The 27,276-nt window shown below is 28.0% G+C and overlaps 1 protein-coding gene across 2 annotated transcripts in view; it reads right to left on the bottom strand.

The window, feature by feature from the left end:
- Window positions 1–27,276, bottom strand: part of LOC129959077 (arrestin red cell-like) — a 104,370-nt gene that overhangs the window by 73,563 nt on the left and 3,531 nt on the right. For both annotated transcript variants that reach the window (XM_056071874.1, XM_056071876.1), the window contains exons 2-3: window positions 21,492–21,612; window positions 3,138–3,168 (exon numbers count right to left, since the gene is read on the bottom strand). In XM_056071874.1, the coding sequence (XP_055927849.1) occupies window positions 3,138–3,168; window positions 21,492–21,529 (69 nt within the window). In that variant the 5' untranslated portion in view covers window positions 21,530–21,612. The remainder of the gene's footprint in view (window positions 1–3,137; window positions 3,169–21,491; window positions 21,613–27,276) is intronic.

The raw sequence follows: 27,276 nt of genomic DNA, 5'->3' as shown, positions 1-27,276 counted from the left end.
AAGTTAATTAGAAATAAATTTATTCTTCTTAGTAGCCCATTTGTGAATTAGACACAAAAGCGGAAAGATTTTGAATATTTATAGCTTTTCCAAAGATCCCCTGTTTTCAAAGCATTTGAAACAGATTTCAATCAGTCTATGTATATTTACTGAATTTTGAATGAAAGCCTCCGACATTTTCTATTCCGAGATTAAATTATTTTTTATCATACAGGCAATATATGCAATAATTTATTTACAAAGAACCCAACAAAGACATTCTTATGTATATATAACAAGAACCTTTAACCATTTCTATCCACAAAGTAGAATTTAATTTCACTTAAAAAATATAATTATTAATTTCTATTTTAATATTTGCTTATTCACAAGTTTTAACAAAGACACTATGTCACACAGTCAAGTCACAATATTACGGCAACACGTAGATTGATGTAAACACAGTTGTAGCCAACCACAGGTAAGATTGAGAAACCTGCCTGTTGGAAGGTAAATATAGGTAGTTTCAGAACACGTGCTCGCATAGCGATAGTTCATCAGTTAGTAAAATCGTTGAACATATTATCCTCAATAGAACTCAATTTGAAAATAATATTCTATATCCCGAACAATTTGGTTTTAGGAAGATTCTCTTCACTACTCATCAACTAATCAGAGCTGTAGAATTTATTGAAGAAGGATTTGCAAATAAACAAAACACCTGCAGCCGTTTTCCTTGATATTCAGAGAATCTTAGAGTTTGGCAAGCACATCTTATTTACAAACTCATAATATACAAACACACACACACACATCTAGTAAAAATTATCACCTCATATTTGAATAATACATCATTTTAACTTTCGTATTAATAACGTTTATTCTGAAACAAAACGCATCCACGCAGGAATCACTCAGGGTTCAAAATTCGAACCAATTCTCTTTTCCTTATTCATTAATGACATTCCAAAACAATTCAATACTATGTTATGTATGTATGCAGGTGACACAGCAATACTAGCCAGGAACAAAAACAGCAACTATCTCACAACAGTCCTAAATAGACATGTCAAATCTTTTAAGGACTTCTTCGTTAAATAGAAAATTGAAATTAAAGCAAGTAAAACCGAAGCTATTATGTTTTCTGGAGCTAGTAATAAATCTAACCTCCTCATTCAATTAAAATTAAAAATACAATTATCTTGGGGGCTAAGGAATGCTAATAGTTAAGCGTAACTCTTGATAAAGAATTAACCTAGAAATCACATTTCATTTATACCAACAAAAAGTTTTGTGACCTAATTCGTAAATTCTCCCCCCTAATCTCTCAAGATTCTAAAATGAGTAAGCAAAATAAAATACATCGTTTACTTGCGGCCAGTACTTATACATGCGTGCCCTGTATGGGAATATGCTGCCAAGACAACTTAAGAATTTTAGAGCTTAAACAAAATAGCCTATTAAAAATATATGTAAAATACACTGGTATATGCCTAACAATAATATGTATAAAGCCCTCGATTACCCCCCCCCCTCTATTAAAAAAACTGGCCACTAATTTCTTTAAAAACTGACGAAAATGAAAATGAAGCAATAGCTAAAATTCTAAATACACCCCTGATTAAAAGGTACCGTAATATCTTTTAAATTTTATTTTTTTACCTCCTATTAATTTTACTTAATTATTTTAATGTACTATTTAAGCCATCTACTGGCATACACATGTCTTAAAAATTTCATAAAATGTTCTCATCTCTCACTTCCAAAAAATGAAGTCTCAACTGAACATACCTCTTCCCACGGTAGCATATCCCCTCATTCCACATCTCCAGACAAGCCGATAGCAATGCCAGCATCTACTCACCACCACATCCAGCACTAGCTCAACTAACAAGATCTTCACAAGACACTTTGGACTTTCCTCATTCTACGCTAGACCTCGTTGGAAAAGTTCATTGCAAAACACCGAAGGCAATGTTCTGCATTAGCTCTCTCATTACCAGAGATAAGCCCTTGCTGGGATAAGCTGGCCCGTCAAACACTTCACTAAGCGTTGGCATAGCAATAGCAGCCGTAATGGGTAAGTCAAGCGATTTAATGACATTCCAGTGATCATCGGGTACTGAGCACACAGCGACAATATTTCTGAAACCGAAGCTTTTGAGAAGTGCCGTAGTGAATGTGTACAATAACTGGAACAATCAAGAGGGTATACAGTCCAGGTGTGCAAACTGTGAAACACTACGGGCCATTAAAAACAGGGGTAAGCGTCGCTTTCGAATCCAAGTTAAGAGTAATTGACAGCCCAAATGAATCAGCAATGCACCAGAAAGCTATCCAGGACAGATATTCAACGTATTTGATTGCGTATTGGCCTTCGCAGGCAGACGTCTGATTTCAGCACAAGTGTGCACTGCAAGAAGTGTCGTGCATTTGAATTACAGTACAAAAATTGGACCCTAGAACAGTGGGAAAAGATTGCTTTTTCAGATGAATCTCGTTTCCTGCAGCATCGGATCGATGGGCGAAACGCATTCGTCGAGAGATATTAGAAAGTACACTTCCAGAAACAATTGTTGGGCGTCAACAGGGTTGAAAGCAGTGAGACAAGTTTTCTTGCTATGCTTTGGATCCATTAATTCCTGCAGAAAGTACCTTCAATAACTGTGCGTTATTGAAGTGCGTTGTCCATTATTACCGATCAGGCGTGTCCTTACATGGCAACTGTGTATCCTGCGAATGATAGTATGTTTCAATGAGATACTGCTATATGCCATGTGTCCAAAATTGTCTGTACGTGGTTCGAGGAGCATGAGGAAGAGTTCCAGTTACTACCCTCGCTTCCAAATTCCCCAAATTTTATTTAATCCCTGTAAAAATCTGTGGGAACACCTCGTTCGACACATCAGAAAGACCCTCCACCATGGACTCTTCACGATTTACATGATGCTCTGCTGTTCTGACAGTCACAGATGTCTATGGCCACCTTCCATGCACACATTTAGTTGCTATTTTTGCTGCAAGAGGAGACTATTACGGATTAGACAGGTAATCGTAATAATATGGCTTGACTGTATTTGCAGCGCTTTACATAATATTGGCAGAAAATTCCCCCCTATTATGGAAACTACATCTACACTTAAAAATAATATACATACTTTTCCATTCGGTGAACTTTTCTTGAAGACCCTAAAATAATAAAAGAAAAAAATTATAAATGCAACAATTTTTTTTTTCTTTTTGTTAAGTTCTAGAAAAAATAAAGAAATTTTTATTTTTAATATCGAAAAAGGGCATTAAAAAAAGTAATTATATCAAAAATTTATAAAATGTTATTAGCAGAAGTGCATAAAAACACAGAACTGAATGATAATTCAAAGTTTCCTACAATATGTGCAATGAGAAATTGCTTCAAAATTTAAGCACTTCTTAAGCATTCAAGCAAAAAAAAAAAAAAAAAACTTTTGTACATGTATGTCTACGTATACTCACACATTTTCTAAGTAAAGGTTGTTTTCTGTTTTATAATAATGTATAATTTTAAATATATATTTTTTATTTTAATATTATTTCTGTACTTATTCTTCTATTGTAAAATAAAGGATGTCTTTCTGGTTTGACAAAAACTAAATATGGTAATGCAGATTGTCATTATTAAAAAATTAAGTCAACTTTTATAAGATTAACAATAAAAGTCTCCGATTTTTTTCCAATATTTTTCAAAATTACCGAATTACCAGTCAATTTGGATGAATACATCATTTCTGAAAAAATCGACACAGATGCAAAAACATAGTATGACAAAATTTTAGAATGAGTTTACAAAAATTTGTTCATCGCTTATATTAAAACTAGATAAAAAATTATATATTTTTAATTTTATTAATATTTATTTTTTAAATTTCACTAAATATGTTATATGAACACTAATGGACTCGTATCAATTAATTAAAAAAATAATCTTTGAAAAAAAATCTGACAAAAAACAATTTTTCATGCTTATATTCAACATTCTAAAATATGACATAGTATATAAAAATGGTTTAACTTCGTTCATAAGAGATGATTGTTCAATCGATCCTCATCACTTATTAGTTAAAGATAATGTAGGCATTCGCTATAAGTTATACATGAATAGACAATATGATTGAATTGAAAATTTGATTTATGAAGTATAGAGGAAAAACAGCATGCGAGAAGGTATTTTGAAATTATATAATTTTAGAGAGGAAAATTAATAGCCCCCACAAATTAGAAGTTACATTGAAGCTGGAATTTAAGAGATTAGGAAATTACTTTTAGAACATAGATTAATCAAAAATAATAACACAGACACACATATATTTGTTACAAACACTGGAGATTTGGTAAATTATTGGTAAATTGGACATATCTTCGTAAGGAGGGAACTTGTAGCATTCCCTGATACAAATATCTATGCAAATTATACTAATCAATTACCAATTCTGTATTTGTTAGAAAACATAATTTATCAAGACAGATAATGATAACAGATTAGTGTCACTAAAATTTTAAAATTTGAGTTCAGAATTTAAAAAAAAAAAAAAAACTGAATAGAATAAAATAATTTTTGTTCAAATTTTTACAAATTAAAAATTAATTGGCTGAAATTCATTCACATCTCGAAAATCATACCCTGGGACCCCTGTTGGGGATAATGCTGCCAACTGTAACATAAGAGGGAAAATTTTCTTTGAAAAGAAATTTGTGATCTTCGTTTCCAGGGACATTCAAGATTTAATATTCACATATAGATAACGGTATTATGGAAACTGCCAAGCATTAAAAACCTAAGTACTACAATCAACAACATTTCTGAAGACAGAAGATAGTTTATTTAGTTCAACTATACCACAGCAAATCACAAAATTTAAAAATCGATCTGGAATATATATATATATATATATATATATATATATTACGGCCAAAGGCCGAAGTACGCCCAGTTCGCGTATTGGCTGGCCAATTCGCGTTTTGGTCAAGAGGTGTGGCCAAAGTCCGAAATACTTACAATTAATACTGTATATTCTACTTTGGCTGGCCATTTCGCAAAGTGGCCGGGAATGCTTGGTCAAAGCCCGATGTGATAATCTATACTTATAAATAAAGCTCAATGCGTGCGTGCGTGTTGGCGCTCTACAGTCCGAATCAAATTTGGTGGCATATGGTGGAGGTCGGGAATGTGCACCGTGGAGCTATTTTTTAAAATTTTTTAATTAAAAATTAAGCGTAATTTTGGCGTTTTGTCGCTATAACCAAAAAATATTACAGCACAAAATCGATTTTTGCATCAAATTAAAGCTGAAAAAATTATCTTTTTAATGATACCAATGTTTTAATTTATAAATTATGCTTAAATTTTTAAAGAAATTTTAACCATATTGTTCAATAATATATTTCGCCCGAAATAAAAATAAAATTTAATCTGCACGAGCACGTCCAATTAAAAAAAATAGCTTTTATCAATATGCTGCCATCACATTAACAGAAGCTCAAATTAAAAAATAAATCAACTATTATTGCAAATTTAATAAATAAAATTGTAATTTTCGGCAGATGCCTATAAAATAAAAAAAATGAAATAAGATATTTTCTGAAAAGTAAAAGGAGGAAAAGCTTTCTATGAGCTTTGACAATACTTATATTATGAATTCAGTAAAACAATTTAATTTAAGGCAAACAAAGTTTTAATATACTTAGGATAATCATTCTAATCAGCAACCATCAGCTAATTTGGGGCATACATTTGCTAACAAAATGGTCTAAAAGGAACTAAATAATTATATTTAATATAATTTTAGTCAATAAATGCTCCGATGAATCAGGAATTTTAAATTTTTACCCTTTAATTTTTTGCCCTTTGAATCATATTTAACAAAATATTCTTGAGACACCAATATTTTAAATAAAAATTGTTGAACTCCAATCAACTAAATCAATCACAAAAACTGACTGATTTATGAAATTTCAATATGACTCTTCTATAAAAACTGGCGATTTTAGAGTACTTCACCGACTGTCTCAATGAAGATACGAGAATCTCCTGTCAGGGTTTCTCGACAGTGATTGGCCTGTGATTATAAAAATGTTGAGTGTTCTACAACTGATGCATAAAAACTTCATAAATCGGTCAGATTCATCGCATAAGATAAGGACGTTTATTTATTTATTTAAAAGTTGAAGTGTCAAGAGTATTTCGCAGAATATGATTCCTTGGGACCAAAGGACTGCGTAAAATTTAAAATTCCTAATTTTTTCATAAGTTTATTTATTGACTGAAATAAAATAAAATATTTTTATTTACATCATTTAAATCTTTTGAAAGTAAAAAATTATTTTACGATGAACCAGAGAAATTTTTTTTTAATAATTCTTTAAAATATTATATAAATTATTCTGCAATGCACATATAATTTCACTGCCGAACGACTCTGATTTCAATTTTCATATTTAAAAAAAGACATAGTTAGCTTCAATATAAAAAGTTTTTATACTGATTGCAGTTTAACATTTCCACTTTAATTTAAAGTAGAAATTTTATGGATACTGACAGAACATTAGAGAAAGTAGTACAATGAACAGAATTGTTTAAGGCCTACATAAAAGTATGACTGAATCATATAACTACCAAAATATGAAGCTCAAAAATATTTTGCTGAAAAAGCTACTAAGAGAACAAGTTACATTAATTGAAAATTTTAGCGATCATTAATACTGATGAACCGGTTGGTCGCCAAAGGCGACTAGTGGTAAATAAATATAATGACATTTATGTATAAAATATAAATAAGGACATGTTGTAGGTAAAATTCGATGTATGGTGCCAACAAAGAAATGTCTTTAAATGATATTAATAACAAAACTATTTTTCCTTCATATTTGCTTTAATTAGCATTTATATTTACTATTTGCCTTTGCAAAAAATTTCATATTTTTTGAAGCGATATTTCGGGAGACAATGTGATCCGGGATCTTTAACATTAGGTCCATGGAGCAGAAAAAGACTAAGGCTCACCCTTAAATGTAATTGAAAACTGAATACTCAATTTGCCTTTGTATTCATACACGATACGCAACGCCTTTGCTCAAGATATAATTCGTTCTTTTTGAAGGGCGCAAATCTAATCTTCACGCTATAACGCTGTTACAGCATATACGTTCACTGAATAATTTCTATTATGGCTTTAATATGAGAACAGAATAACACGATATCATATTTTTATATATTACAAGCTTATTTTTAACTCAGAGGTGTCACTTATATTTGAACTCGTTTCTGAAACAATTGTACTTTTTAAAAAAACAGTACACAGAAGTACTCATTTTTAAATACTTCATTTTTAACAGTGTGTAAAACAATCTGCTCTTGATTTCTTTCTTCCTACTTTGGACGATCGTCCCAAGCCACTCCGCGAATTGGCCGGCCAAATCCCGAAATCAAGAAAAGATCGGACATTGACCGGTAAGTTTACAGCAACGTTGGCCAAAACGCGAATTGGCCGGTCAATTCGCGAACTGGCCGATTTCGGGCTTTGGCCGTAACATATATATATTGCAAGAAAGCAAGATGCTTTAAAACCGAAAAAATTATTACAACTGCAACAGTAGATTTCTCAAATTGCTGATGCACTTAACAAAATGAATGAACAAATGAATTTTTAAAAAATAGAAGCATTGTTCCAGGGTCAACATGTGCATGCTACAAAAGTTTCATTACATTGCAAACTATTAAAAATTATGTACACACTACCATGGTTCAGAATAGGCTTTAAAACCTCATAATCTTTGGAATGCATGGTACAAGGTCAAGAAAATGAGATTTGCATCACTTAGTAAAAAAACTGATAAAATGTATTACAAAAGTCCACCTCAGCTGCACTAATATCATTAAGATAAATTATCACTACAAGTTGGTGTTATCACATTTTTCCAATAAAACATAAGTTTGCCCATTTGCGATTACGTCTGTTTTATAACATTTTTATTATAAAGTCCCTTTTTTTTTATAAAATGAAATATAGCATTGAATATTTGGGAATTGATGCAAAACTGTTATTTATAAATATTTAAATTATATTATTTTCACACATTTAAATATATTGCATATGCTCCAATATTCCTACATGTAAAACGTTTGAAATGAATGTAATAAGGAAAATGTTAAAAGGGCCGTGGGAAGTATGCTTCACACCAAATTTATCAATCTTTGTATGAATTTATGAAGGTTGGCATAAGTTCTGACAAATTTTTTTAGAAAGACAGAAACTTAGATGCTTTAGTTCTTTATTTTACACAAAATGATGTGTCTTGATTTGATACTTAATGAACCAAATTAATTAATTAAATTAAATTTATCTAATAAGCTAAATGAATCGCTTTTCTTATTCTAATTTCAAGCCTAAAAATATTTTAACATAATATGACTAGAAAAAAAAGGCCTTTAAAGGGTTAAAGGAATTTGCTGAGATATACAAGTAACACATTATCATAATTGAATAAGATCTATAATTTGATTGTCGGATATTATTTCTGTACTTTGTTTAAGGCTGGATTAAATTCAAAATAACTCTAACTAAAGAAACAGAATTTCATGATATGAGGCTAAATTTTTCAGTGATGAGGGTAATTATTTCTTCTGAAATATTTACAACCTGAATAATAGGTTATAAAGAAAAATATTCCTCGCACGCTCTTGACAATATTTTTATGCCCCATTCACATAAATGACTATTCAACTAGATGATAAATAAAGATCCTATGAAAATTTGAGAGGATAGATAATTACATCCTGATCCATATCCCAGGGGCCCATTAACCCCCTAAACCGATCATGACTAATACCATTCCCGTTAACAACCCACAATGGGTTAAGTATACACACACCAGGAATATCTAAAATAAATTCATCATCTAAAACACTAAAAATTAAAATTTTGTATATTTTAATAGTAGGAGAAAGTTTGACACAGCCCATTCTGGATAACCATTCCAGTATTTCAATATATATAAGTGTCTATTATTGAAGAAAGGGAGAGAGAGTGGGGGAAATGTTATTCAACTTTATCTTAACATACACCGGCATCCCTGGATCTATCTAATTATAGATTCCTTCCCCAAATTCTTCATTTTTTTTATCAGTTTTCATTCTTGATACATCCAATTAACAAACGATGCTTTATGATTATCTTTCTATTTATCATATTCAATGGCGGGGGGGGGGGAGTTTCCTTTGCAATTTTCTTGAAAAGTATGCCCTTTTTAAAATATTTTTGCCACCCCCCGCCCAATTAAGCATTTTTAAGGTTCTTCAAAAATGATTTTCAAATTTAAGCACTTTTCACACTACTACACATCTTTTTCTATCAGCAAAATTGCTAAGAGCATTTCTCCATTATATCCCTATAAAATACTTTCCATAATTCATATATGAAAACAATAATGAAATAGAATTTCAAAAAAGTCGTTTAGATATTTAAAAAAAAAAATGACGCAACCCAATTTCTGCTGCTAAAGAATATCACTTGGAAATATTAATGAACAAATATGTATGAAAGTAATGCACATGAAATAAAAACCAGGTTCTGTTTTCTTGAAGCTAAAAAATCAAATATTACTTAATTACAATTGAAGAAGAAACCTTTCAGAGACATAAATATTAATAATTTTAACATTAATGTTCCATCTAAAAAAAAGGAAAAAAATTAATAGCATTGACTTTTTATAATAGGAGAAGGGAGTACAAATTTAGCATTAATATAATTATTTTTGTCTATCAATCATTACTTTCTATTTTTCATTAACTCGAGGATTTCTTTATTTTAATTTATTAAATACTTAACATAATAATTTTGAGAAAAATTAATTTTTAGTTCAGAAAATTTATAAAAATACTATAAGCGTACTAATCATTTTGACATAAAATTTGATGATCATATTTTTTACATCAATTTATTTATTTTCCAACAGTCTTTAATTTATTTTAAAAATAGTGTCTCTTCCTATGATATTTCGATTTAAAAAAAAGAAAAAGGAAATTTGTAATAGGATATCCAAATTTAATTTGAAATTGTTTTAGTAATACTACAAAAGTTATAAAATATAAAATGAAAAAATTAATCTTGATTCTATCCTAATTTATATTTTAATCATTCAAAATAAAGTACTGGCATTTAAATTATCCAGAACGCTGAAGTTTTTTTTTTTTTTAATCAACATTTTAAGGATACAAAGACTTGAAATAATCTATACTTATATATATAAAGTTCAATGTGTGTGTGTGTGTGTGTTGGCGCTCTACAGAAAAGACCATTTGACCTACAGCTACCAAATTTGGTACATGTATACCTTGGAGATCGGATTGTTCACAGGGGTAACTTTTTTTGAATTTTTAAATAGAATTTTAATTATTAATTAAAAACTAACTTTCCCGCCAAAAAAAATAGTCATTTTTCATTTTTTTTTCATAATCATCTTCATTTTCCCCACCGCCAAATGAGTAAGGGTTCAGTTTTTTTTCCCAACAGTAATGAGGCTAGGCTTAAGATTTTTCGGCTGATTATTTCAAACGATTCTGTTTATTTTCTTAATGTTTGATGCATTTAAAATTAAACATTAGTGCCCATAAAGTTTAAACGCTCAGTGACTGTTTTCAGTAATCATATTACAAAAAAAATGCTTTGTTTCAGTAAAAAATAGTATTATATTAATTGCAGATTAATCCTTTCCACTTTAATTTAAAGTATAAATTCTACGGGAGCTAACAGAAAATTAAAGAGATACATATTACGTTATGACTGAAGGCGTTTATAATATTATGAGTGAATAATATGACTATCAAAATTTGAAGTTTTAAAATATTTTGATGAAGAAGCTATTAAAGTAGGAATTGCATAAAATATTTAATTATTAAAAATTTTAACGAACATTAAGATTGGCGAACCGGCTGTTCGCCAAAGGCGGCTAGTCAATAATATTTAGAAAATCAGTCTTTCACAAAATATTTAATAACATATAAAGACGATGAAACGGAAATAAAATTTATAGGTTGAAAGAACAGAAAAGTATTGAAGAACTAGAAAGCAATGAATCAGAGCTGTTGTTAATAGATTAATTCAAAGATTGTTTCAAATAAAATGAAATAATGATTGTCAGGAGTCTGCATCCGAGTCCAATTTCTGTTTTAAATTTCTATGCATATATATTCAGTGCTAACAAATACTATCTCTTGCCATCCAGAATGAGTTAACTTGGTTTTATAAAAGCAAAATTTAAAACTGTATACCAAAGGAAATGAAATTTAAAAAAATTTTCACCGATTCCTGTTGCCAATATCATCAAATTTAGCTAAAAAACACTTTTTTTTCAAAAGAGGAAATACATATGCATGCGAAACAAACAGTTAAATAGAAAAGGAGAATGAGAATAAAATAAGCCTTTAATATATATTATTTTAAGAATGCAAGTAAAATATAATTGTTATAACATATTGCCTCAAAGTGCAATCATTCTTTAATAAACATATTTCAAAATATAACTAATGTAAATTTCAATGTCTGAGATTGACCCAAGAATCAAAAAACATCAAGGAACTCTTAAAAATATCCAATAAATACTTTTCTCAAAGCTCCCTGCTTCAAAAATATAAAAGGCAAAATGCAGTTTTTAGTGCTCCTCTTTCTACTATTTAATGTTTGCAAATAACATGTCATCTTTCCGGATAATATAGAAAATTACTATATATCAAACATTTTCGGGAACCTTTCATCTTCAACAATAAGAAGTTTCTACATATTGAACAAAAATTTCCACTTAAGAATTTTATGTATTCCTACTGTATTTAAAAAAAAAAAAAAAAAAAAAAAAAAAAAAAAAAAAACAAATTTCATTCCTAAGAAGAGATATTAATAGAAAAAAATATTTTTTCTACCTATTCTAATTGCAGTAGAATTCCCAGACCAGAAGTCCTACAAGAAAAAGGATTAAACACTTGCCAGTGAGTCATAGTTATTTTTAACTTACTTTCAAGGATTTTTTTTCTTCTCTTAGCTTGAAAAGAATTTAAAAATAAGGGTAGAAATTTTACTTTCAATTAGGATTAACTGTAAATTTCTTATAAAAAATATGGACCCTAAATGGGAATCTGCAAGTGTGAAAGAGAAGTTCAGTTTAATTAATGACACATATGTGGGATAAAAAAATTAAATCTTTAATATTAATCATATAATAAATTCGAAAGTATGAAATTTTGTTAAGCCTCATGGTGGCTAATTATTCTGAGTACAGCTTCTCTAAAATTTATTCTCTGTTCTACAAAAGATTAATTCAAAAAAATATCAGCATCAAGGCAGTTCGAAAAAGAAAACAGTATTTTTCACTCCCCTTCCTTCCTAGCTGTGGAGGGCTAATTAGCACAGTGGGGATAATGGGTTTCTTATCAATCTAATTACCTTATTGACTGACCACTTCCCTCCCCCAACCACTTCCCATTTTTCTCCTATAAGCAATATGTAGTTCAAAACTAAATTTTAATCTGAATTCATTTATCAAAAAACTACATCTTGGAAAGGGGAAAAATATTTTCTATTATAAGGTTTAAAAACTTAAGATTTTTCTCTAATCAAATTGATTATTATATATGCTCCTTTATTTGGACATTTTTACAAAAGATACCTTATGTTACAAGTTGTCTTTTCATTAATCTATACTTATAATAAAGCTCAATGTGTGTGTGTGTGTGTGTGTGTGTGTGTGTGTGTGTGTGTGTGTGTGTGTTGGCGCTCTACAGGCCAGGTTATTTGACATACAGCTATCAAATTTGTTACATGTATACCTTAGAGGTCGGGAATGTGCACCTGGGGTCCCTTTTTTTGAAATTTTAATTAGAATTTTAATTATTAATTAAAAACTAACTTTCCCGCCAAAAAAATCTTCCATTTTCGCCACCGCCAAATGAGTAAGGCTTTCGTTTCTTTTTTCTCCCAACAGTAATGAGGCTAGGGTTAGTATTTTTCGGCGGATTATTTCAAACGATTCTGTTTATTTTCTTAATGTTTGATGCATTTAAAATTAAACATTGTTAATGAATCGATCCTTCAGATTCATTCTGAAGTACTTTTGAATTAAAATAAAACAGAATAAAGGAAATTAAAAATTTCTAATCCGCATAGCGTTACCCCAACTGGCGTAGAAAAAAAAAAATCACGTATTTGCGTTACGTAACTGGCGTTGAAAATTCACGCATGCGCTTTGTGTTCTGAATTCCGCATTGTGTTGACGAATTATTATCAACGGATGCTGACTGGATTTAAATTCTTTTTAGGTTCGTTGCATGCTTTTGTAATTAAAATGTATTTATGTTAGTTATATATATTTTTGTATATGCTTATAGTTTTAAGTGCATCGTTTTTTAAGTAGTTTTTTTAAAACCTGTTTTAAACCGTCTATTTTAAACGATTCGTTTCATTTTCTTAGTGTTTAATGCATTTAAAAGTAAACATTGTTAATTAATCGATTTGTTCACGATGAATCTAAGAAAATTTTGTTGACAAATTCTTGAGATAATACGTAAATTGAAAAAGATATTCTTTAGTGCCCATAAAGTTTAAACGCTGAGTGACTCTATTTTCATTAATCAGATTATAAAAAAATTCTTTGTTTCAGTAAAAAATATTATTATATTAACTGCAGATTATTTCTTTCCACTTTAATTTAAAGCATAAATTCTACGGATTCTAACAGAAAATTAGAGAGATACATATTACGTTATGACTGAAGGCCTTTATAATATTATGAGTGAATTATATGACTATCAAAATTTGAAGTTTTAAAATATTTTGATAAAGAAGCTATTAAAGTAGAAATTGCATGAAATATTTAAATATAAAAATTTTAACGAACATTAAGATTGGCGAACCGGCTGGTCGACAAATTCTTGAGATATTACATAAATTAAGATAATTTTTAGTTCCCATAAGGTTTAAATGCTCAGTGACTCTGTTTTCGTTAATCATGTTATTAAAAAAATTAACATTTATTGACGAACACGAACACACTGATATTCACCGTTACTCTGATTAGATGTTATAAAATCTGAATAGATAAACATAAACGAGTAAACAGCTGTGCGCCGGTTTCTATGGCAACACAGCTGGAAAGGGAAAAGAAGTTTCTAACACAGAACATCTGCTTTACACAATTTTATAGAATGACTTTTCCCCTTTTTCGTTTCATTTTTTAAAAAAATTACTTATTTAATAAGAACACCTGCTTTACCCAATTTTTTAGAATAGTTTTTTTCCCCTCTTCGCTTGCTTTAAAAAAACATCTATACTTATATATAAAGTTCAATGTGTGTGTGTGTTGGCGCTCCACAGAAAAGACCATTTGACCTACAGCTACCAAATTTGGTACATGTATCTTAGAGGTCGGGAATGTGCACCTGGGGTCCCTTTTTTTGAATTTTTAATTAGAATTTTAATTATTAATTAAAAGCTAACTTTCTCGACAAAAAATTATTCATTTTCCCTATCACCAAATGAGTAAGAGTTCAGTTTTTTTTTTCCCAACAGTAATGAGGCTAGGCTTAAGATTTTTCGGCTGATTATTTCAAAGGATTCTGTTTATTTTCGTAATGTTTGATGCATTTAAAATTAAACATTGTTAACTAATCGATCTTTCAGATTAATTCTGAAATACTTTTGAATTAAAATAAAACAGAATAAAGGAAATAAAAATTTCTAATCTGCATAGCGTTACCCCAACTGGCTTAGAAAAACTCACGCATTTGCGTTACCGTAACTAGCGTTGTAAATTCACGCATGCGCATTGTGTTCTGATTGTTGACATGACAACCAATATCAACGGACGATTTAAATTATTTTTAGATTAGTTGCATGCTTTTGTAATTAAAGTGTATTTATGTTAGTTATATATTTTTTGTGTATGCTTATAGTTTTAAGACCATCTTCTTTTAAGTAGTTTTTTTTAACCTGTTTTCAACCGATTATTTTAAACGATTCGTTTTTTTTTTTTTTTTTTTTTTTTTTTTTAGTGTTTGATGCATTTAAAATTAAACATTGTTAATGAATCAATCTGGTCATGATGAATCTGAGAAAATTTTGTTGACAAATTTTTGAAATATTACATAAATTAAGAAAGATATTCTTTAGTGCCCATAAAGTTTAAACACTCATTGACTGTTTTCAATAATCATATTACAAAAAAATATTTTGTTTCAGTAAAAAATATTATTATATTAATTGCAGATTAATCCTTTCCACTTTAATTTAAAGTATGAATTCCATGGGAGCCAACAGAAAATGAGAGAGATACATATTACGGTAAGGCGTTTATAATATTATAAGTGAATTATATGCCTATCAAAATTTGAAGTTTTAAAATATTTTGATGAAGAAGCTATTAAAGTAGGAACTGCATAAAATATTTAATTATGAAAATTTTAACGAACATTAAGATTGGCGAACCGGCTAGTAATATATAAAAACGAAAAATAAAATATTTAGAAATATTAAAGCACTAAAATTATGCTACAGATTTACACTTTTTCTGCAAAATTTATAAGTAATATTTAATGCAAATAAGTAATTTTTTGCGAACACATTATTAATTTTCAAAATCTGTATCTCCTATACTTTATTTTTCTTTACTAGAGACTTAATTTAAGATATCTTTGGTGCTGAAAGGTGAAAATTTTATACCTAATGATGAAACCTCACCAATTTATGCCTTTGTCATTTTATAGAGGAGGATATACCTCTATCATTCTTTAATCAGCTTTTTTTAAAACTATATTCCAGCTTTTAGAATAAAAAACATTTATCTAAAAGCTTGAAAATATCATTTAAGAACATTCATACATTTAATAGTAGTGGGATCTTTCAATTTTAAGCTCAAAATTCAGGAAGTTTTCACTAAATTTTTAGAAAATTTCAAACTGATAGAATCACTTTTTAGTGAGATATGAAGCGATATTAACTTTATTTTGGCCACAGCAGTTTTCGTTATTTATTTTATATTTAAGCACCTAAGTCATCTAAATTTTGCCATGAAATAAATCAAAACGCTTTTGCAAAAATAATGAAATGTTAACTTATTGGTTTTTATTTATATATAGTTTTGTTTCATTAAAGATTTTCCATTAATATCAATAAAGCAAATGCTTTTCAATGTTTCTTAGTTTACTTTAGTTAATTATATTAACATCCCATTTAAAGTAACACTAAGAGCTATTTTGGGACGGACCTCGTAATTTTGAACCGCGGTCAGATGACGAGGATGACACCTGAGCTGGCACCCCCCTCTCTAAACTTCCACAGTACACCAGTGAGAGGGCTTTTGGTCCCGAGATATTTACCGTGCACCATACCCGATTACACGATGGTTCTTCGGTGGAATCGTGTCTCGAACCTGAAGCCTTCGATCTCCGAAACTGGGACCTTATCACCAGTCCGCCACATTCCTCTTTCAATGCTTCAACAAAGCATCATTTTGATAGAATTCTAAATATCAGAATTACTGGATAGGTGCATCTCTTTTAAATTATGAATGCCAGAAAGTGTAAGTATACTAATGGAATGTTCCAAATGAACTGGTTTCATATTTTAACATATTTCTCAATGGAATCAAGGCAAAATAGGAAATAAATCGAAATTTATACTATTGGGAATGATAACATGCACATGTTTGTATAAGCAACCTTCAAATTTGATTTAACTAATTTTCACCTAATTTTTGCACCGATTCTTTAAGCAGTTTCTTTTCTTTCTTTCTTTTTTTTTTTTTTTTTTATCGTTCCCTAATTCAAAGAATACTACCAATAAGAAGTACCTATATTAAAATAATTTCCTTATATTTAGATATGATTTGTTTGATTTATATTTTTTTCAAAAATCTGCAGCTTATTTGTATGCATTATTAATCACATACAGAATATAATCCAGTATAAATCCGAAATTAAGTTTAAAAGAGCGGTTGAAAATTTAATTTGCATTTAGCATTTTTTTTTTTTTTTCAATTATCAAACCTGCATTCATTTTACCATTATCATTATGCTCACGACTTTTTCTTTCTTTTTTTAACTTAATTTCCACAAATTTTTGAAACTGTTATTATGGTACCATTTGAAATTATAGAAATTTTTTTTTAGGATCGATTTTTTCCCTCCTTTTCTCAGATTCTTACAGATAAAAAAAGTATTTATAGCTATCTTTCGATACCCTTGGTTTTTATTCCCAGAGTTGAATTTTCAAAAATTAATGCAAATATCTATCTTAAACAATTACCAGCTATTTCCTTCTATATAGCACGTAATTAAATGGAATTTCAAAAATTTATCTCGTATGAAAAAAATGCTTTTTCGAAATTTTCATTTACTTCAAATTTGTTCATGACCTCATAACATTTTATAGCTCAATTTATAGGAGCTTATAATACAGATTCATTTTAAAGGACTATTATATACTTTTCCTCTAAGTTTAATAGTGTTTTATTTAAACTCAAAAATTTAATATAATCTCTATCTTATAACACTCAAGGTAAAACCCAGAAGCCAATTTTGTACAGATTGCTCAACAACTTCAATGAATAAAATGGCTGTTACATTTTTTTTTTTTTTCCTACGGAAAAGTAACATTCGACTGTTTTATTTAAATTGCAAAAGTTTTTAAAAAATTTTAATTTCTAATTTTTTAAAAAAAAATTTTAATATTTTTAAATATGATTAACGCTATTAATAATTTTTATAATGCTACTATTTAAAAAAAAACTCTTAATTTTATTTATTTATTTTAGGCTGTCATTGTGAAAAGAATCTTTCTGCAAGCAATTTTTATGAACATTTTTGCATTTAATATCTTAACCTGATTTCCTCACGGTTCCGTTTACGAAATCACACCTACAATAAAATGCTAAAATTCAGTAACATTTTATTCAAATTACTTTGGATGAATTTCAACTTGAAGTATTTAGTTTGAATAAAACATGTTCACTCCGCTACTACCGGGATTCCCCGTTTCATTGTAATCTTCAATAAAAACTTCAATTAACATTCTTTTATCAAAGAAAATCGTTTGCGGTACTGCTCACCTGCGTTAACCAAGTGTTCTGCACCCGTGTGTTTTGCATCCCTCTCCCACCATTACCCCGTAAATTAAGTAGCATTACATTATAGATGGGAAGAATATTGATGGAATGTATACAATGATACGACACTTTTTACAAGGACTTTCTTACAAATGCCTGTTTGCTATCAGATACTCTACTGTAGATGTATTTCTACAAATTTTCAACATGATTTTCATTGAACGCTAGGTTGCTCCAAACAAGCTTATATGTTAGAAAAAGTGGAAAATTCCGAAATATTCTAAAAATATAATGAACATAATAATACATGAATGATACTATATATAAAATAATTTAATTTTGATGAAATTTCAACTTTTAATTATTTTAACCAATGTAAGAGTAAACACTAAAAACACATTAAATTTTTTTATATAAATTTTAATGAAACAGCATCGAGATATATAAAATTAATCAGTTTCACGTTCTACTTTCGAAAATTTATCCCCTCATCCAACCTTCCTCACTGGAATGGGAATTTAGTTTTAATAAATTTCATATTTAAACATATCAGCTATCACATTTTTCAAATAACTTTGAAATCTATTTTACAGATGTAAAAGGTTTAATATTTTCTGTTAAACCTTTTACATCTTTTTTGGTTTGCTTAATATCAGTATGAGGAAAAAATAAAAATAAAGTAAATTAGATACATTTGATGGATTAAAATTTCAATAGGGTTTATTTGAATAAAAATTTAAATTTTATTTCGTACTAAAGATTTACTGTGTAAGAAAGTACATATCAAATTTGGCAGCTTTAGGTTTAGCTGTTCTATCTCGCCGATTTTTATGTCTCGTATTTCATGGAAAATATGTCAACTAAAAAGAATTAAAATATTTACATTAGGAATTGAAAACGAAATTTTCAATTTACCAACTCTTGCTAACTTTTTGTAATATGCAAAAAAAGAAAGAAAAGAAAGAAAGTGTCAGATGACTGCGAAAATTTATTAAATGATGTTTGCAAGCAATATAAGTATATTATGCAAGGCCACTTACCTTTTTACCTTGCTTTATATCATTCAACATTTCATAAATAGTTCTTTTTTCAATTGGAATTACAAATAATCTGCTAGCGCTTATATGTAATGAGTTGTGGATCCCTATTTCCTTAAAATCAGATTCATTTAGATTTTTTTTTTTTTTTTTAAATTTTCCTGAGTATTTCAGAACAAATTACTGTGCCATAAATATTATTAAAAAAACAGAATGAAATATGAATGCTGTTCTATAAAAACATATAAGTATAGATTTCTATATCTCTTCATAAAATATTCTCATCAAGCATTTATTATTTATTCTTCATAAAATATTAGTGGCACTACAGAGAAAAAAAATTAATGTTTTTTTAAAGTTTTATTGGAAATGAATTTCTTCTTAAATTCAATTTTGAAATGCATTGATATTTTATTGCATTTTAAATCTAAAACAAAACCCCTTTCTTAATTAATAAAGCCGGAAATTTCTTTCAAAATTTTATTCAGTATTTGAAAAGAAAAAAAAAAGTAGAGAAAATCTAGTTACTTTTATGTCAAAATATAAATATAACAAAACCTTCTTGAGATCTTAACAGATGCAAATTTCTATTTTGCGCAGTGAGATTTTTTCCACATATTTATATTATGGATAAACTTTGATGCAAAGTAGGGGATTTTTTAGTATCAAAGAGAAAGAAAAAACAAACACATGTATTGTTATTACCTTGATGCCGATCGTTAGATTTTAAGAATGTTTGATCCCAATTTTTATAAGTTATTCAAAAACATTCTTTTACTTTTAAAAATAAGTACTTATAAAACTTTGCATCCATAATAATTTAAGAAACGTTTTCTTTCTTTCCGAAAGCAATCTTTCCCACTTAAATCGTTTATAAGATAAAGAATTCGTTAGTCAGCGCAAATTAGTTCCATCTGGACTACCAGCTGTCTTTCACATTCATCACTGCCAAAGAAATCATTTGGGGGGGGGGGGACAACAATGCCGAAGAAACACATCTTTTCCTATTTCAAAGGCAAAATCTAAAGTCGGAAAAAACCGTTTGCACTCATCTTGTAGACAACTAGAAAGGGCGAAATAAGACGTTCCAGCCCATTTGGAAGCGGATTTGATTTGCAGAAAAATACATCTCCGTCGTTTGGAGGGTTAATATGAACAATTTTGGAAAAATCGTGATTCAATTATTAAAACCTCTGAACTGGTGCAGAAAATTGAAAACAATTTAAATGCTAAAAAATTGACAAGACTGGTAAGCACTATTGAAATGGACAAAATAATGCAAGTCAAGAATGTAACTGTAACTGGGCCACTCATTAAGGATAAAGCGACAGAATATGATGTAAATTTTTATATTTCTCAACTTGCAAGCTAGCTCTGGATTGTTTCACAAATTCAAACACAAGCATGGTATTCAAGAAAAGTGAAAGATAGAGTAAAAACTCTTGCATATCAGATGTGCACAATTCTCAATGACAAAACTTATTTCTGAAAGCTATAGAATTATTTCTGCTCAGAAAGTTTTTAACATAAGTGAAGCTAGTGTTGTATGCCCAATAAAACTTATACTTTCAAAGACAGAATATGTTTTGATGGAAAATACAATTAATGTCGAATCACAGATGCCATTTATACAAACATGACTGGTAAGGAGATATTACAGCCCTTTACAATAGGATAAAATAAACAGCGACATTATTTAAAAATGTTAAATCAGTTGAAGTTGATCTTGATTGTAATAAAAAAAGTAATGATGACAAAAAATATTTTTGAGAAGTAGGTAACTAACTTTGATAAACAAATGCTGAAACTAAAAAGAGAAGTGCTTTTTTCTGTGGACAATTATCTGGCTTCTCCTAATTCAGCTGCATGAAAATTAACTAATTGAAAATTGATTAAAATTTGAAATTTCATTATCGAAAACGAATATCATTTTTTTAATAATAGATTTCTGCACTTGAAAATTATCTATTAAAAAAATTACAAAAGAACAAAGTGTTAACTAACATAAGATAAAATCAGAAAAGGATGAAAAAATCAGTGACAGAAGTATTTAGAAAGCAAATATATATATATTTAATCTCTCTTAAAATCTACACAAATGATATGCTATAACAATTTTTTTCGATCTATTAAATTGAATTTTATAGATTTAAAACCTCAAATATTTAATGTAGTTGATCCTTAAAACAGAAAGGAAAATAGTTTATTCAAATTATTCAGTAAATAGGACATAACTATGACAAAAGAATTGATTTTACTATACATAAATTACAGATATATACAAACAAAATACACAGAATTTTATTACACATTTGCAGTAATAAGAATAAGTTTTGTAGAGAAAAGAAAAATTACCTTGTTCCTGGTCTCTTACTGGCTTCATCTGAATCCATTTTTTTTAAATGTAGAATTGAAACAAAAGTAAAGAGTTTCTTGTTATCTTGTTCCAATCAATTATTCTAGAAGCATTTTATACCTAAGAAATATATATATATATATATATTGATACATATTCCGAAATAAAAATTCTTATGTAAATCCATTACAGCAAGAAATATATATTTTCATACAACTCAATATTTTTGAAGAAATTTTAATACTCATTCTTAGATACTATTAATTCATTATGATCCTAACTGAAACAATTATATTCTAAAATCATTCATTATTTGGTACATTTATAAATATTATAAATGTACAAAAATATATATTCTTATAAGGAGAGAAACTATGTTATTTTGTACTGTAATAATAATAATGCACGAAGTGTTAACTATGAAAGTAGATTAAATAAATACTTGCTTTTCTGAAAATTCATAACAAAATGGGCAGAAAGATATCAAAAGTCATAAACTTTAAGAGAAAAGAACCAGTTTCATGCAATTTCTATGCATGCACTACAAACAATTTAAAAAATGTTCTATATATTGAGTATCACAACATATTATAAATTAATACATCATTAAAGTGCAATAAAAAAAACTACTTCAATTGACAGCAATACACCTAATATTTACACAATAATATTACCTGAAGTATAAAGATTTATTTGATTACACAAACTGTACAAAATATCTTAAAGATTTTAAAAAATCTTATTGAATCAGCATAAATCACTGAATTATCATATTTATATCTATATAAATCCCTTCACCACCTGAATTAAGTGTAAATTCTCATTATTCAGAGTAAAAAGTCAAAATAAAATTGTGTCTATATGACACTGTATCCCCAAATGTCAATATTTTTAATACAATAAACTTCTTCATAGTTTCTAGGATCATTTTATCAGAATCTATACTCATCAGAGCCTAAAAATGGTGATATATATATTTTAAATACATTAGCAATTATATCCTAACATTCAAGAAAATATAACAAAGTAAGCAGTTTCAAAAAATAAAGACACCATGAAATCCCCCCCCTATAAGTCAAAATATGTTTTTGATCACATATAATATTCCTCTAGCCCAACATGAACATAAGATTTTTTAATGCATCTTAAATGCTATGTAATAGCAAGATTAAAGCAAAGACCTTATGTCAATTGCCTAATTGTTTCAATAGTAAATACTAAATTAGATATTCCCATTTCTAATTTTTATGTTAATTTTTTAAAAAAAAACCCAAAAACAAAGATTTTAAGAAACTTTTATTGATTTACAAACCTGCTGGTATTAAAATAATAATAAAATCTTAGAAAAGAAAGAACACATCTGACAAAAGTATAAAAAGGATAGAAGCTTTTATTTCCCAGTATTAAAATTTACCCCCCCCCCTGCCTGAATCATTCAAATGGTAAACTCAAAAGCTACTGGATGACTCTGCATGGGATTTCGCTGTTCTGAAAAATATAAATCAGAAAAAGTTATATTTAGCTGTTGATTTTAATCTTTTTACATGCCAGTTATTATTGGACTTCCTTTTCACAAAAATTTCTGCAATAGGAACTATCTATTTTTAAGCTATCAACAGATATTATTGCTGTAAATAGTAATAATGAGGGAAAAAATTAGCAGAAAATTAGACATTGCTATTTTTGCAAAATGCATTAACTTTTCCTTCCATAGTCCCTATCTTAAGCATCAACAAAGAAAATACTGATGCTTTAAAGGAGAGTATTAAAGATATGAAAAAATAACAGAATAAATAATCAGTTACAATTAAAAATAAATTTTTATAATAAATAAAGTATAGCTCTGACAAGAAAACTCCAAGTATGTAATTTAGCATTTAATACTCCCACCCCAGCCACAGACATTGAGCTCAATACATCCAACCATTGCAGATCAAATTTTAATTATTAATCACTGATTTCTTGAAAACTTTTCTAATCCATTTTTAGAATAAATTACCCCAAAAAAAATAAAATATGAATGCTAAAAAAATAAATTTATAATGAAGAAATAAAAATTATACAATACTGCAGAAACAAAACTATTTACAGGAATTTAATCAACTATAGGAATATCAGAAATGTAGTCAAAGTTTATAAAATATAACACAAAGTGAACAATAATATCTTATTTGAAATTAGTAAAAGCTTAAGTTATCAAGCAAATTTTATTTTGTACAGGTTTAGTAAAGCTATTTTTTTTTATTCAAGTTGAAGCTTCATTTAAACTTACAACATAGGCTTCATTTTATATCAGGAATAGGGGCAATATGAGTAAGTAGAAAATATCTACAAAATGCTGAAGTTCATTACATAAAGGAATTTATTAAATCAGTAGATTATAACTGCATGCAGAAACTTGGACATTATAAACAAGATACACTGTAAATTAATGTATGATATTTTCAATTTAAAACATGTTTCTTGTTTAAAATTATATAAAAATTTAAATACATCTATAGAGAGAGAGAGTTCAATCTTATCATGGGCCAACAACTAATTTCTAAACTGTTAGAGATAGACATGCAGTTCTGATTGGAAAAATATTTTAAGCGTTGAAAGAATTTTATTTTAGGTAGATCAAGTAAATAAATATATTTCTGAAAAAATTGCAAGTTCTAACATTTCCTCAATCCTATCAAATATATTCAGTGAAAAATTAGAAAACTAAAACACACAATAAAAAAGTTGTTATTTTGGGCCTAAAAGTTGTTGCTTTGGGCCTAAAACCAACCAAGTTATAGCTGTTCAATCTAAATAAAGGTCAGATACCAAACTATTTTACAGGCATATTTTGAAAAAGTAAAATGTTTGGATGTAGTTAAGTGCCATTATATTTTTTTATTAGTGTATACACTGAATAGAAAAGTATAAAATAAATATTCAGTTTCTGTATAAGTAATCGAAATATATGTTGTTCAGATTAAAAAAAAAAAAAAAAAAAACAGGGTGGAAAAAATCATTTTATTACAAAATAAAGTAATATTTAAAATACCATTATAATCAATGTTTCTAAAGATGAAATAAAAGTCACTTAACTATTAACTTTTAAAAGTCACTTATAATAAAAATTATTTATATTCTCTAATTAATTCTTTCCCAGGTATACAGACACACAAACAAAGTGTAAACAGCAACAACAAAAGAGTTAACTTACAGAGACTTTTAATTCAAAAGAAAATATGAAAATGAAAAATAAATTTTCCATATAAATGAAAATATCAGAAAAATTAAGAATAACATATTGCTATAAGCAACTGAAATTTTGCATCACACAAGAAGGATTTAAATACAAAGTGTAAAAACAAAATAAAATAATAAAACAAAAAAATACAAACACAAAGTGTAAATTATTTTGTTAAATTTAGTACAAAAAGTTTGTGTAATGCAAATTTTGCATATTAGAAGTTGTTCTTTAAATAAAATGACTAAAAAATAATATTGAAAAAGAGATTTTACAAAAAATAATTATACATTAAAAATATTTTCAAATCAGCTGTAATACATCTTCATATAAAATATTTGAGCAGATCTAAGTTTATTAACACAACAATGCATAATTCAAGAGATTTTCAATGCTTCATTATTCAATGAATTTCAATACTATAAAAATATTTTTTTTTTTTTTTTTGCTTTGTTTAAACTTAATGATTTTAAGAAAATTTAAATATGATAGGACACGGGAAATGTATAAAAAGTGAGACCAGGTAATTTTTTCACTCAAACATAAATATTTTTTTCTATTTCAACTGAAACTACATCTCTATCTCTAAATGGTTTTAGAAGTTAGTTATTGGGTCATGATAAAAATGAACACCCTTTACATAAGATATATATAAAACAAACTTGTTTATGAATAAATACTTGATAACCTTTTATAATTTTCCTCTATACCTATTTAAAATATAATGATTATTTCACACTAATTAAATTAATAATGTAACTGCAAGGCAAATGTAATGAAACTAATTACACTATAATAATAAAAGTCATTCACCAATAATTTCCAATTAGAATATGCATATGTAAAATTTTCAGTCTGCACTAGAGAATACGATATTGGAAATGAAATAATGTCAACTCCTGATGATGAATTATGAATCTCCAGGCTATGAATCTGATGCTCAATGAAGTCACCAAGTTATGCAAAAGATTTCAATAAATTGAATTTAGACAACATAGCCATAAAAACTGCTTGATAAAAGATATTCATAGCATAACTACCATTCAAATAAAATAAACAAAAACAAATCTAAAACATTAGTCTATTTAAAATTTCAATCTTTGATCCTGAAAGAAGATCTTAGCTTGAAATGTCATTCACAGTAATAAAAAAATAACCAGTAATAAAATGTTGGTTAAAATATTTAAGACCGCTATTAAAATAGAAACATTTAGAAAGTTGATACGAATATTTTTATATTGTTTTGTCTTTTCTTTACTTCTTACTGATTACCATACATGATATTTAAAAAAATACACAAATCTAGAAAGCACATAAATTTTTTTATTTAAAACCTTACAGAGAATCTAAAATATAGGAGACCTACTACTGTGCTGAAAAAATGAAGTTATTTTTCCTTTACTTTTTTTCCCCCACTACAAGAGTTATAATTTACAGATATAATTTATGAATAATCATATTAAGTAAACAAATTATGCATCTTAAAAACAGCAGGTGAAAGAAAGATATCTTTTGAAATTGTAATTAAATCAATGTTTTATTAATCTGAGAATTTATAAAGTTACGACATAAATGAATGAATAAAATTGGCTTTCCCTTCATGATTTCACAGTATATGTCATTTATATAAAAGGTTCCATATGCTGAAATATTCCAGCATGTTTTAAAGGATATATTCCTGCACTCCCAATTGTTTCCTGCTGAAAAATAGCTCTCTCTCTCCTTTTTTTTTTTGACGACAAATGAATGCAGATGAAAGCTAATAACATAAAAAAGAGTTCATCAACTATCTATTAAATGATGTCATTTATTAATTATTTGGTAAATTTAGATGCAAGACTTTAAATCAAGATGGCTTTAATTAAAGAATACAACAGAAATATCATGTGTCAAAATTCACTCGACTCCTAAAACTAAAATAAGAGACCTTCTTAACATTACAAATGTTTAAGATGTTATCACTAGGTAAACTGTTTTATTCCTCTAGCAATTAAATCCTAAAATAATATACGTAACAGTGATCTTTGCAAAATTTGACCCTTGAAAAGTAATGAAATAAACAAAAATAAGCTAAAATTTCCAGGAAATATTTATTTTATAAGTTAAAAATATCAAATGTGATCAAGGGGACAAGTAATGTAGCAAAGATAAATGGCACATAGAGCTTGACATTTTTCACTCCCTAAAACTGGCATTAGGGGTATCTGTACATCCTGATTGTTATGTCACTAGGGGACAAGATAGATGAAAATCTCAAAACTGATGCATTTTATAAAAGATGGAACACTGAACTTTAATACATAGCAAGGACTTCAGTTAAATATCATTATTTGCTTTTATAGCTGAAGAAATTTTGTTTATTTTACAATATCGCAAAATAATTTTTCACTTGTGCTTTCCTCATAGTAATATATTACATATATAGTTTATAGCAGCTTGAACCATCAATTTTTATATGCAAAACTGCTACTATTTTGGCATATGTACAAACATTGCATCATAATTTAAATCCTGTAGTTAGAAAGATGACCCAAGTTTTTAAGTTCAAATGAGATATTTTC

This window comes from Argiope bruennichi, chromosome X1 (genome assembly GCF_947563725.1).
Source record: "Argiope bruennichi chromosome X1, qqArgBrue1.1, whole genome shotgun sequence".
Lineage (NCBI taxonomy): Eukaryota > Metazoa > Arthropoda > Arachnida > Araneae > Araneidae > Argiope > Argiope bruennichi.
This window is presented reverse-complemented; position numbering and strand designations above follow the sequence as displayed.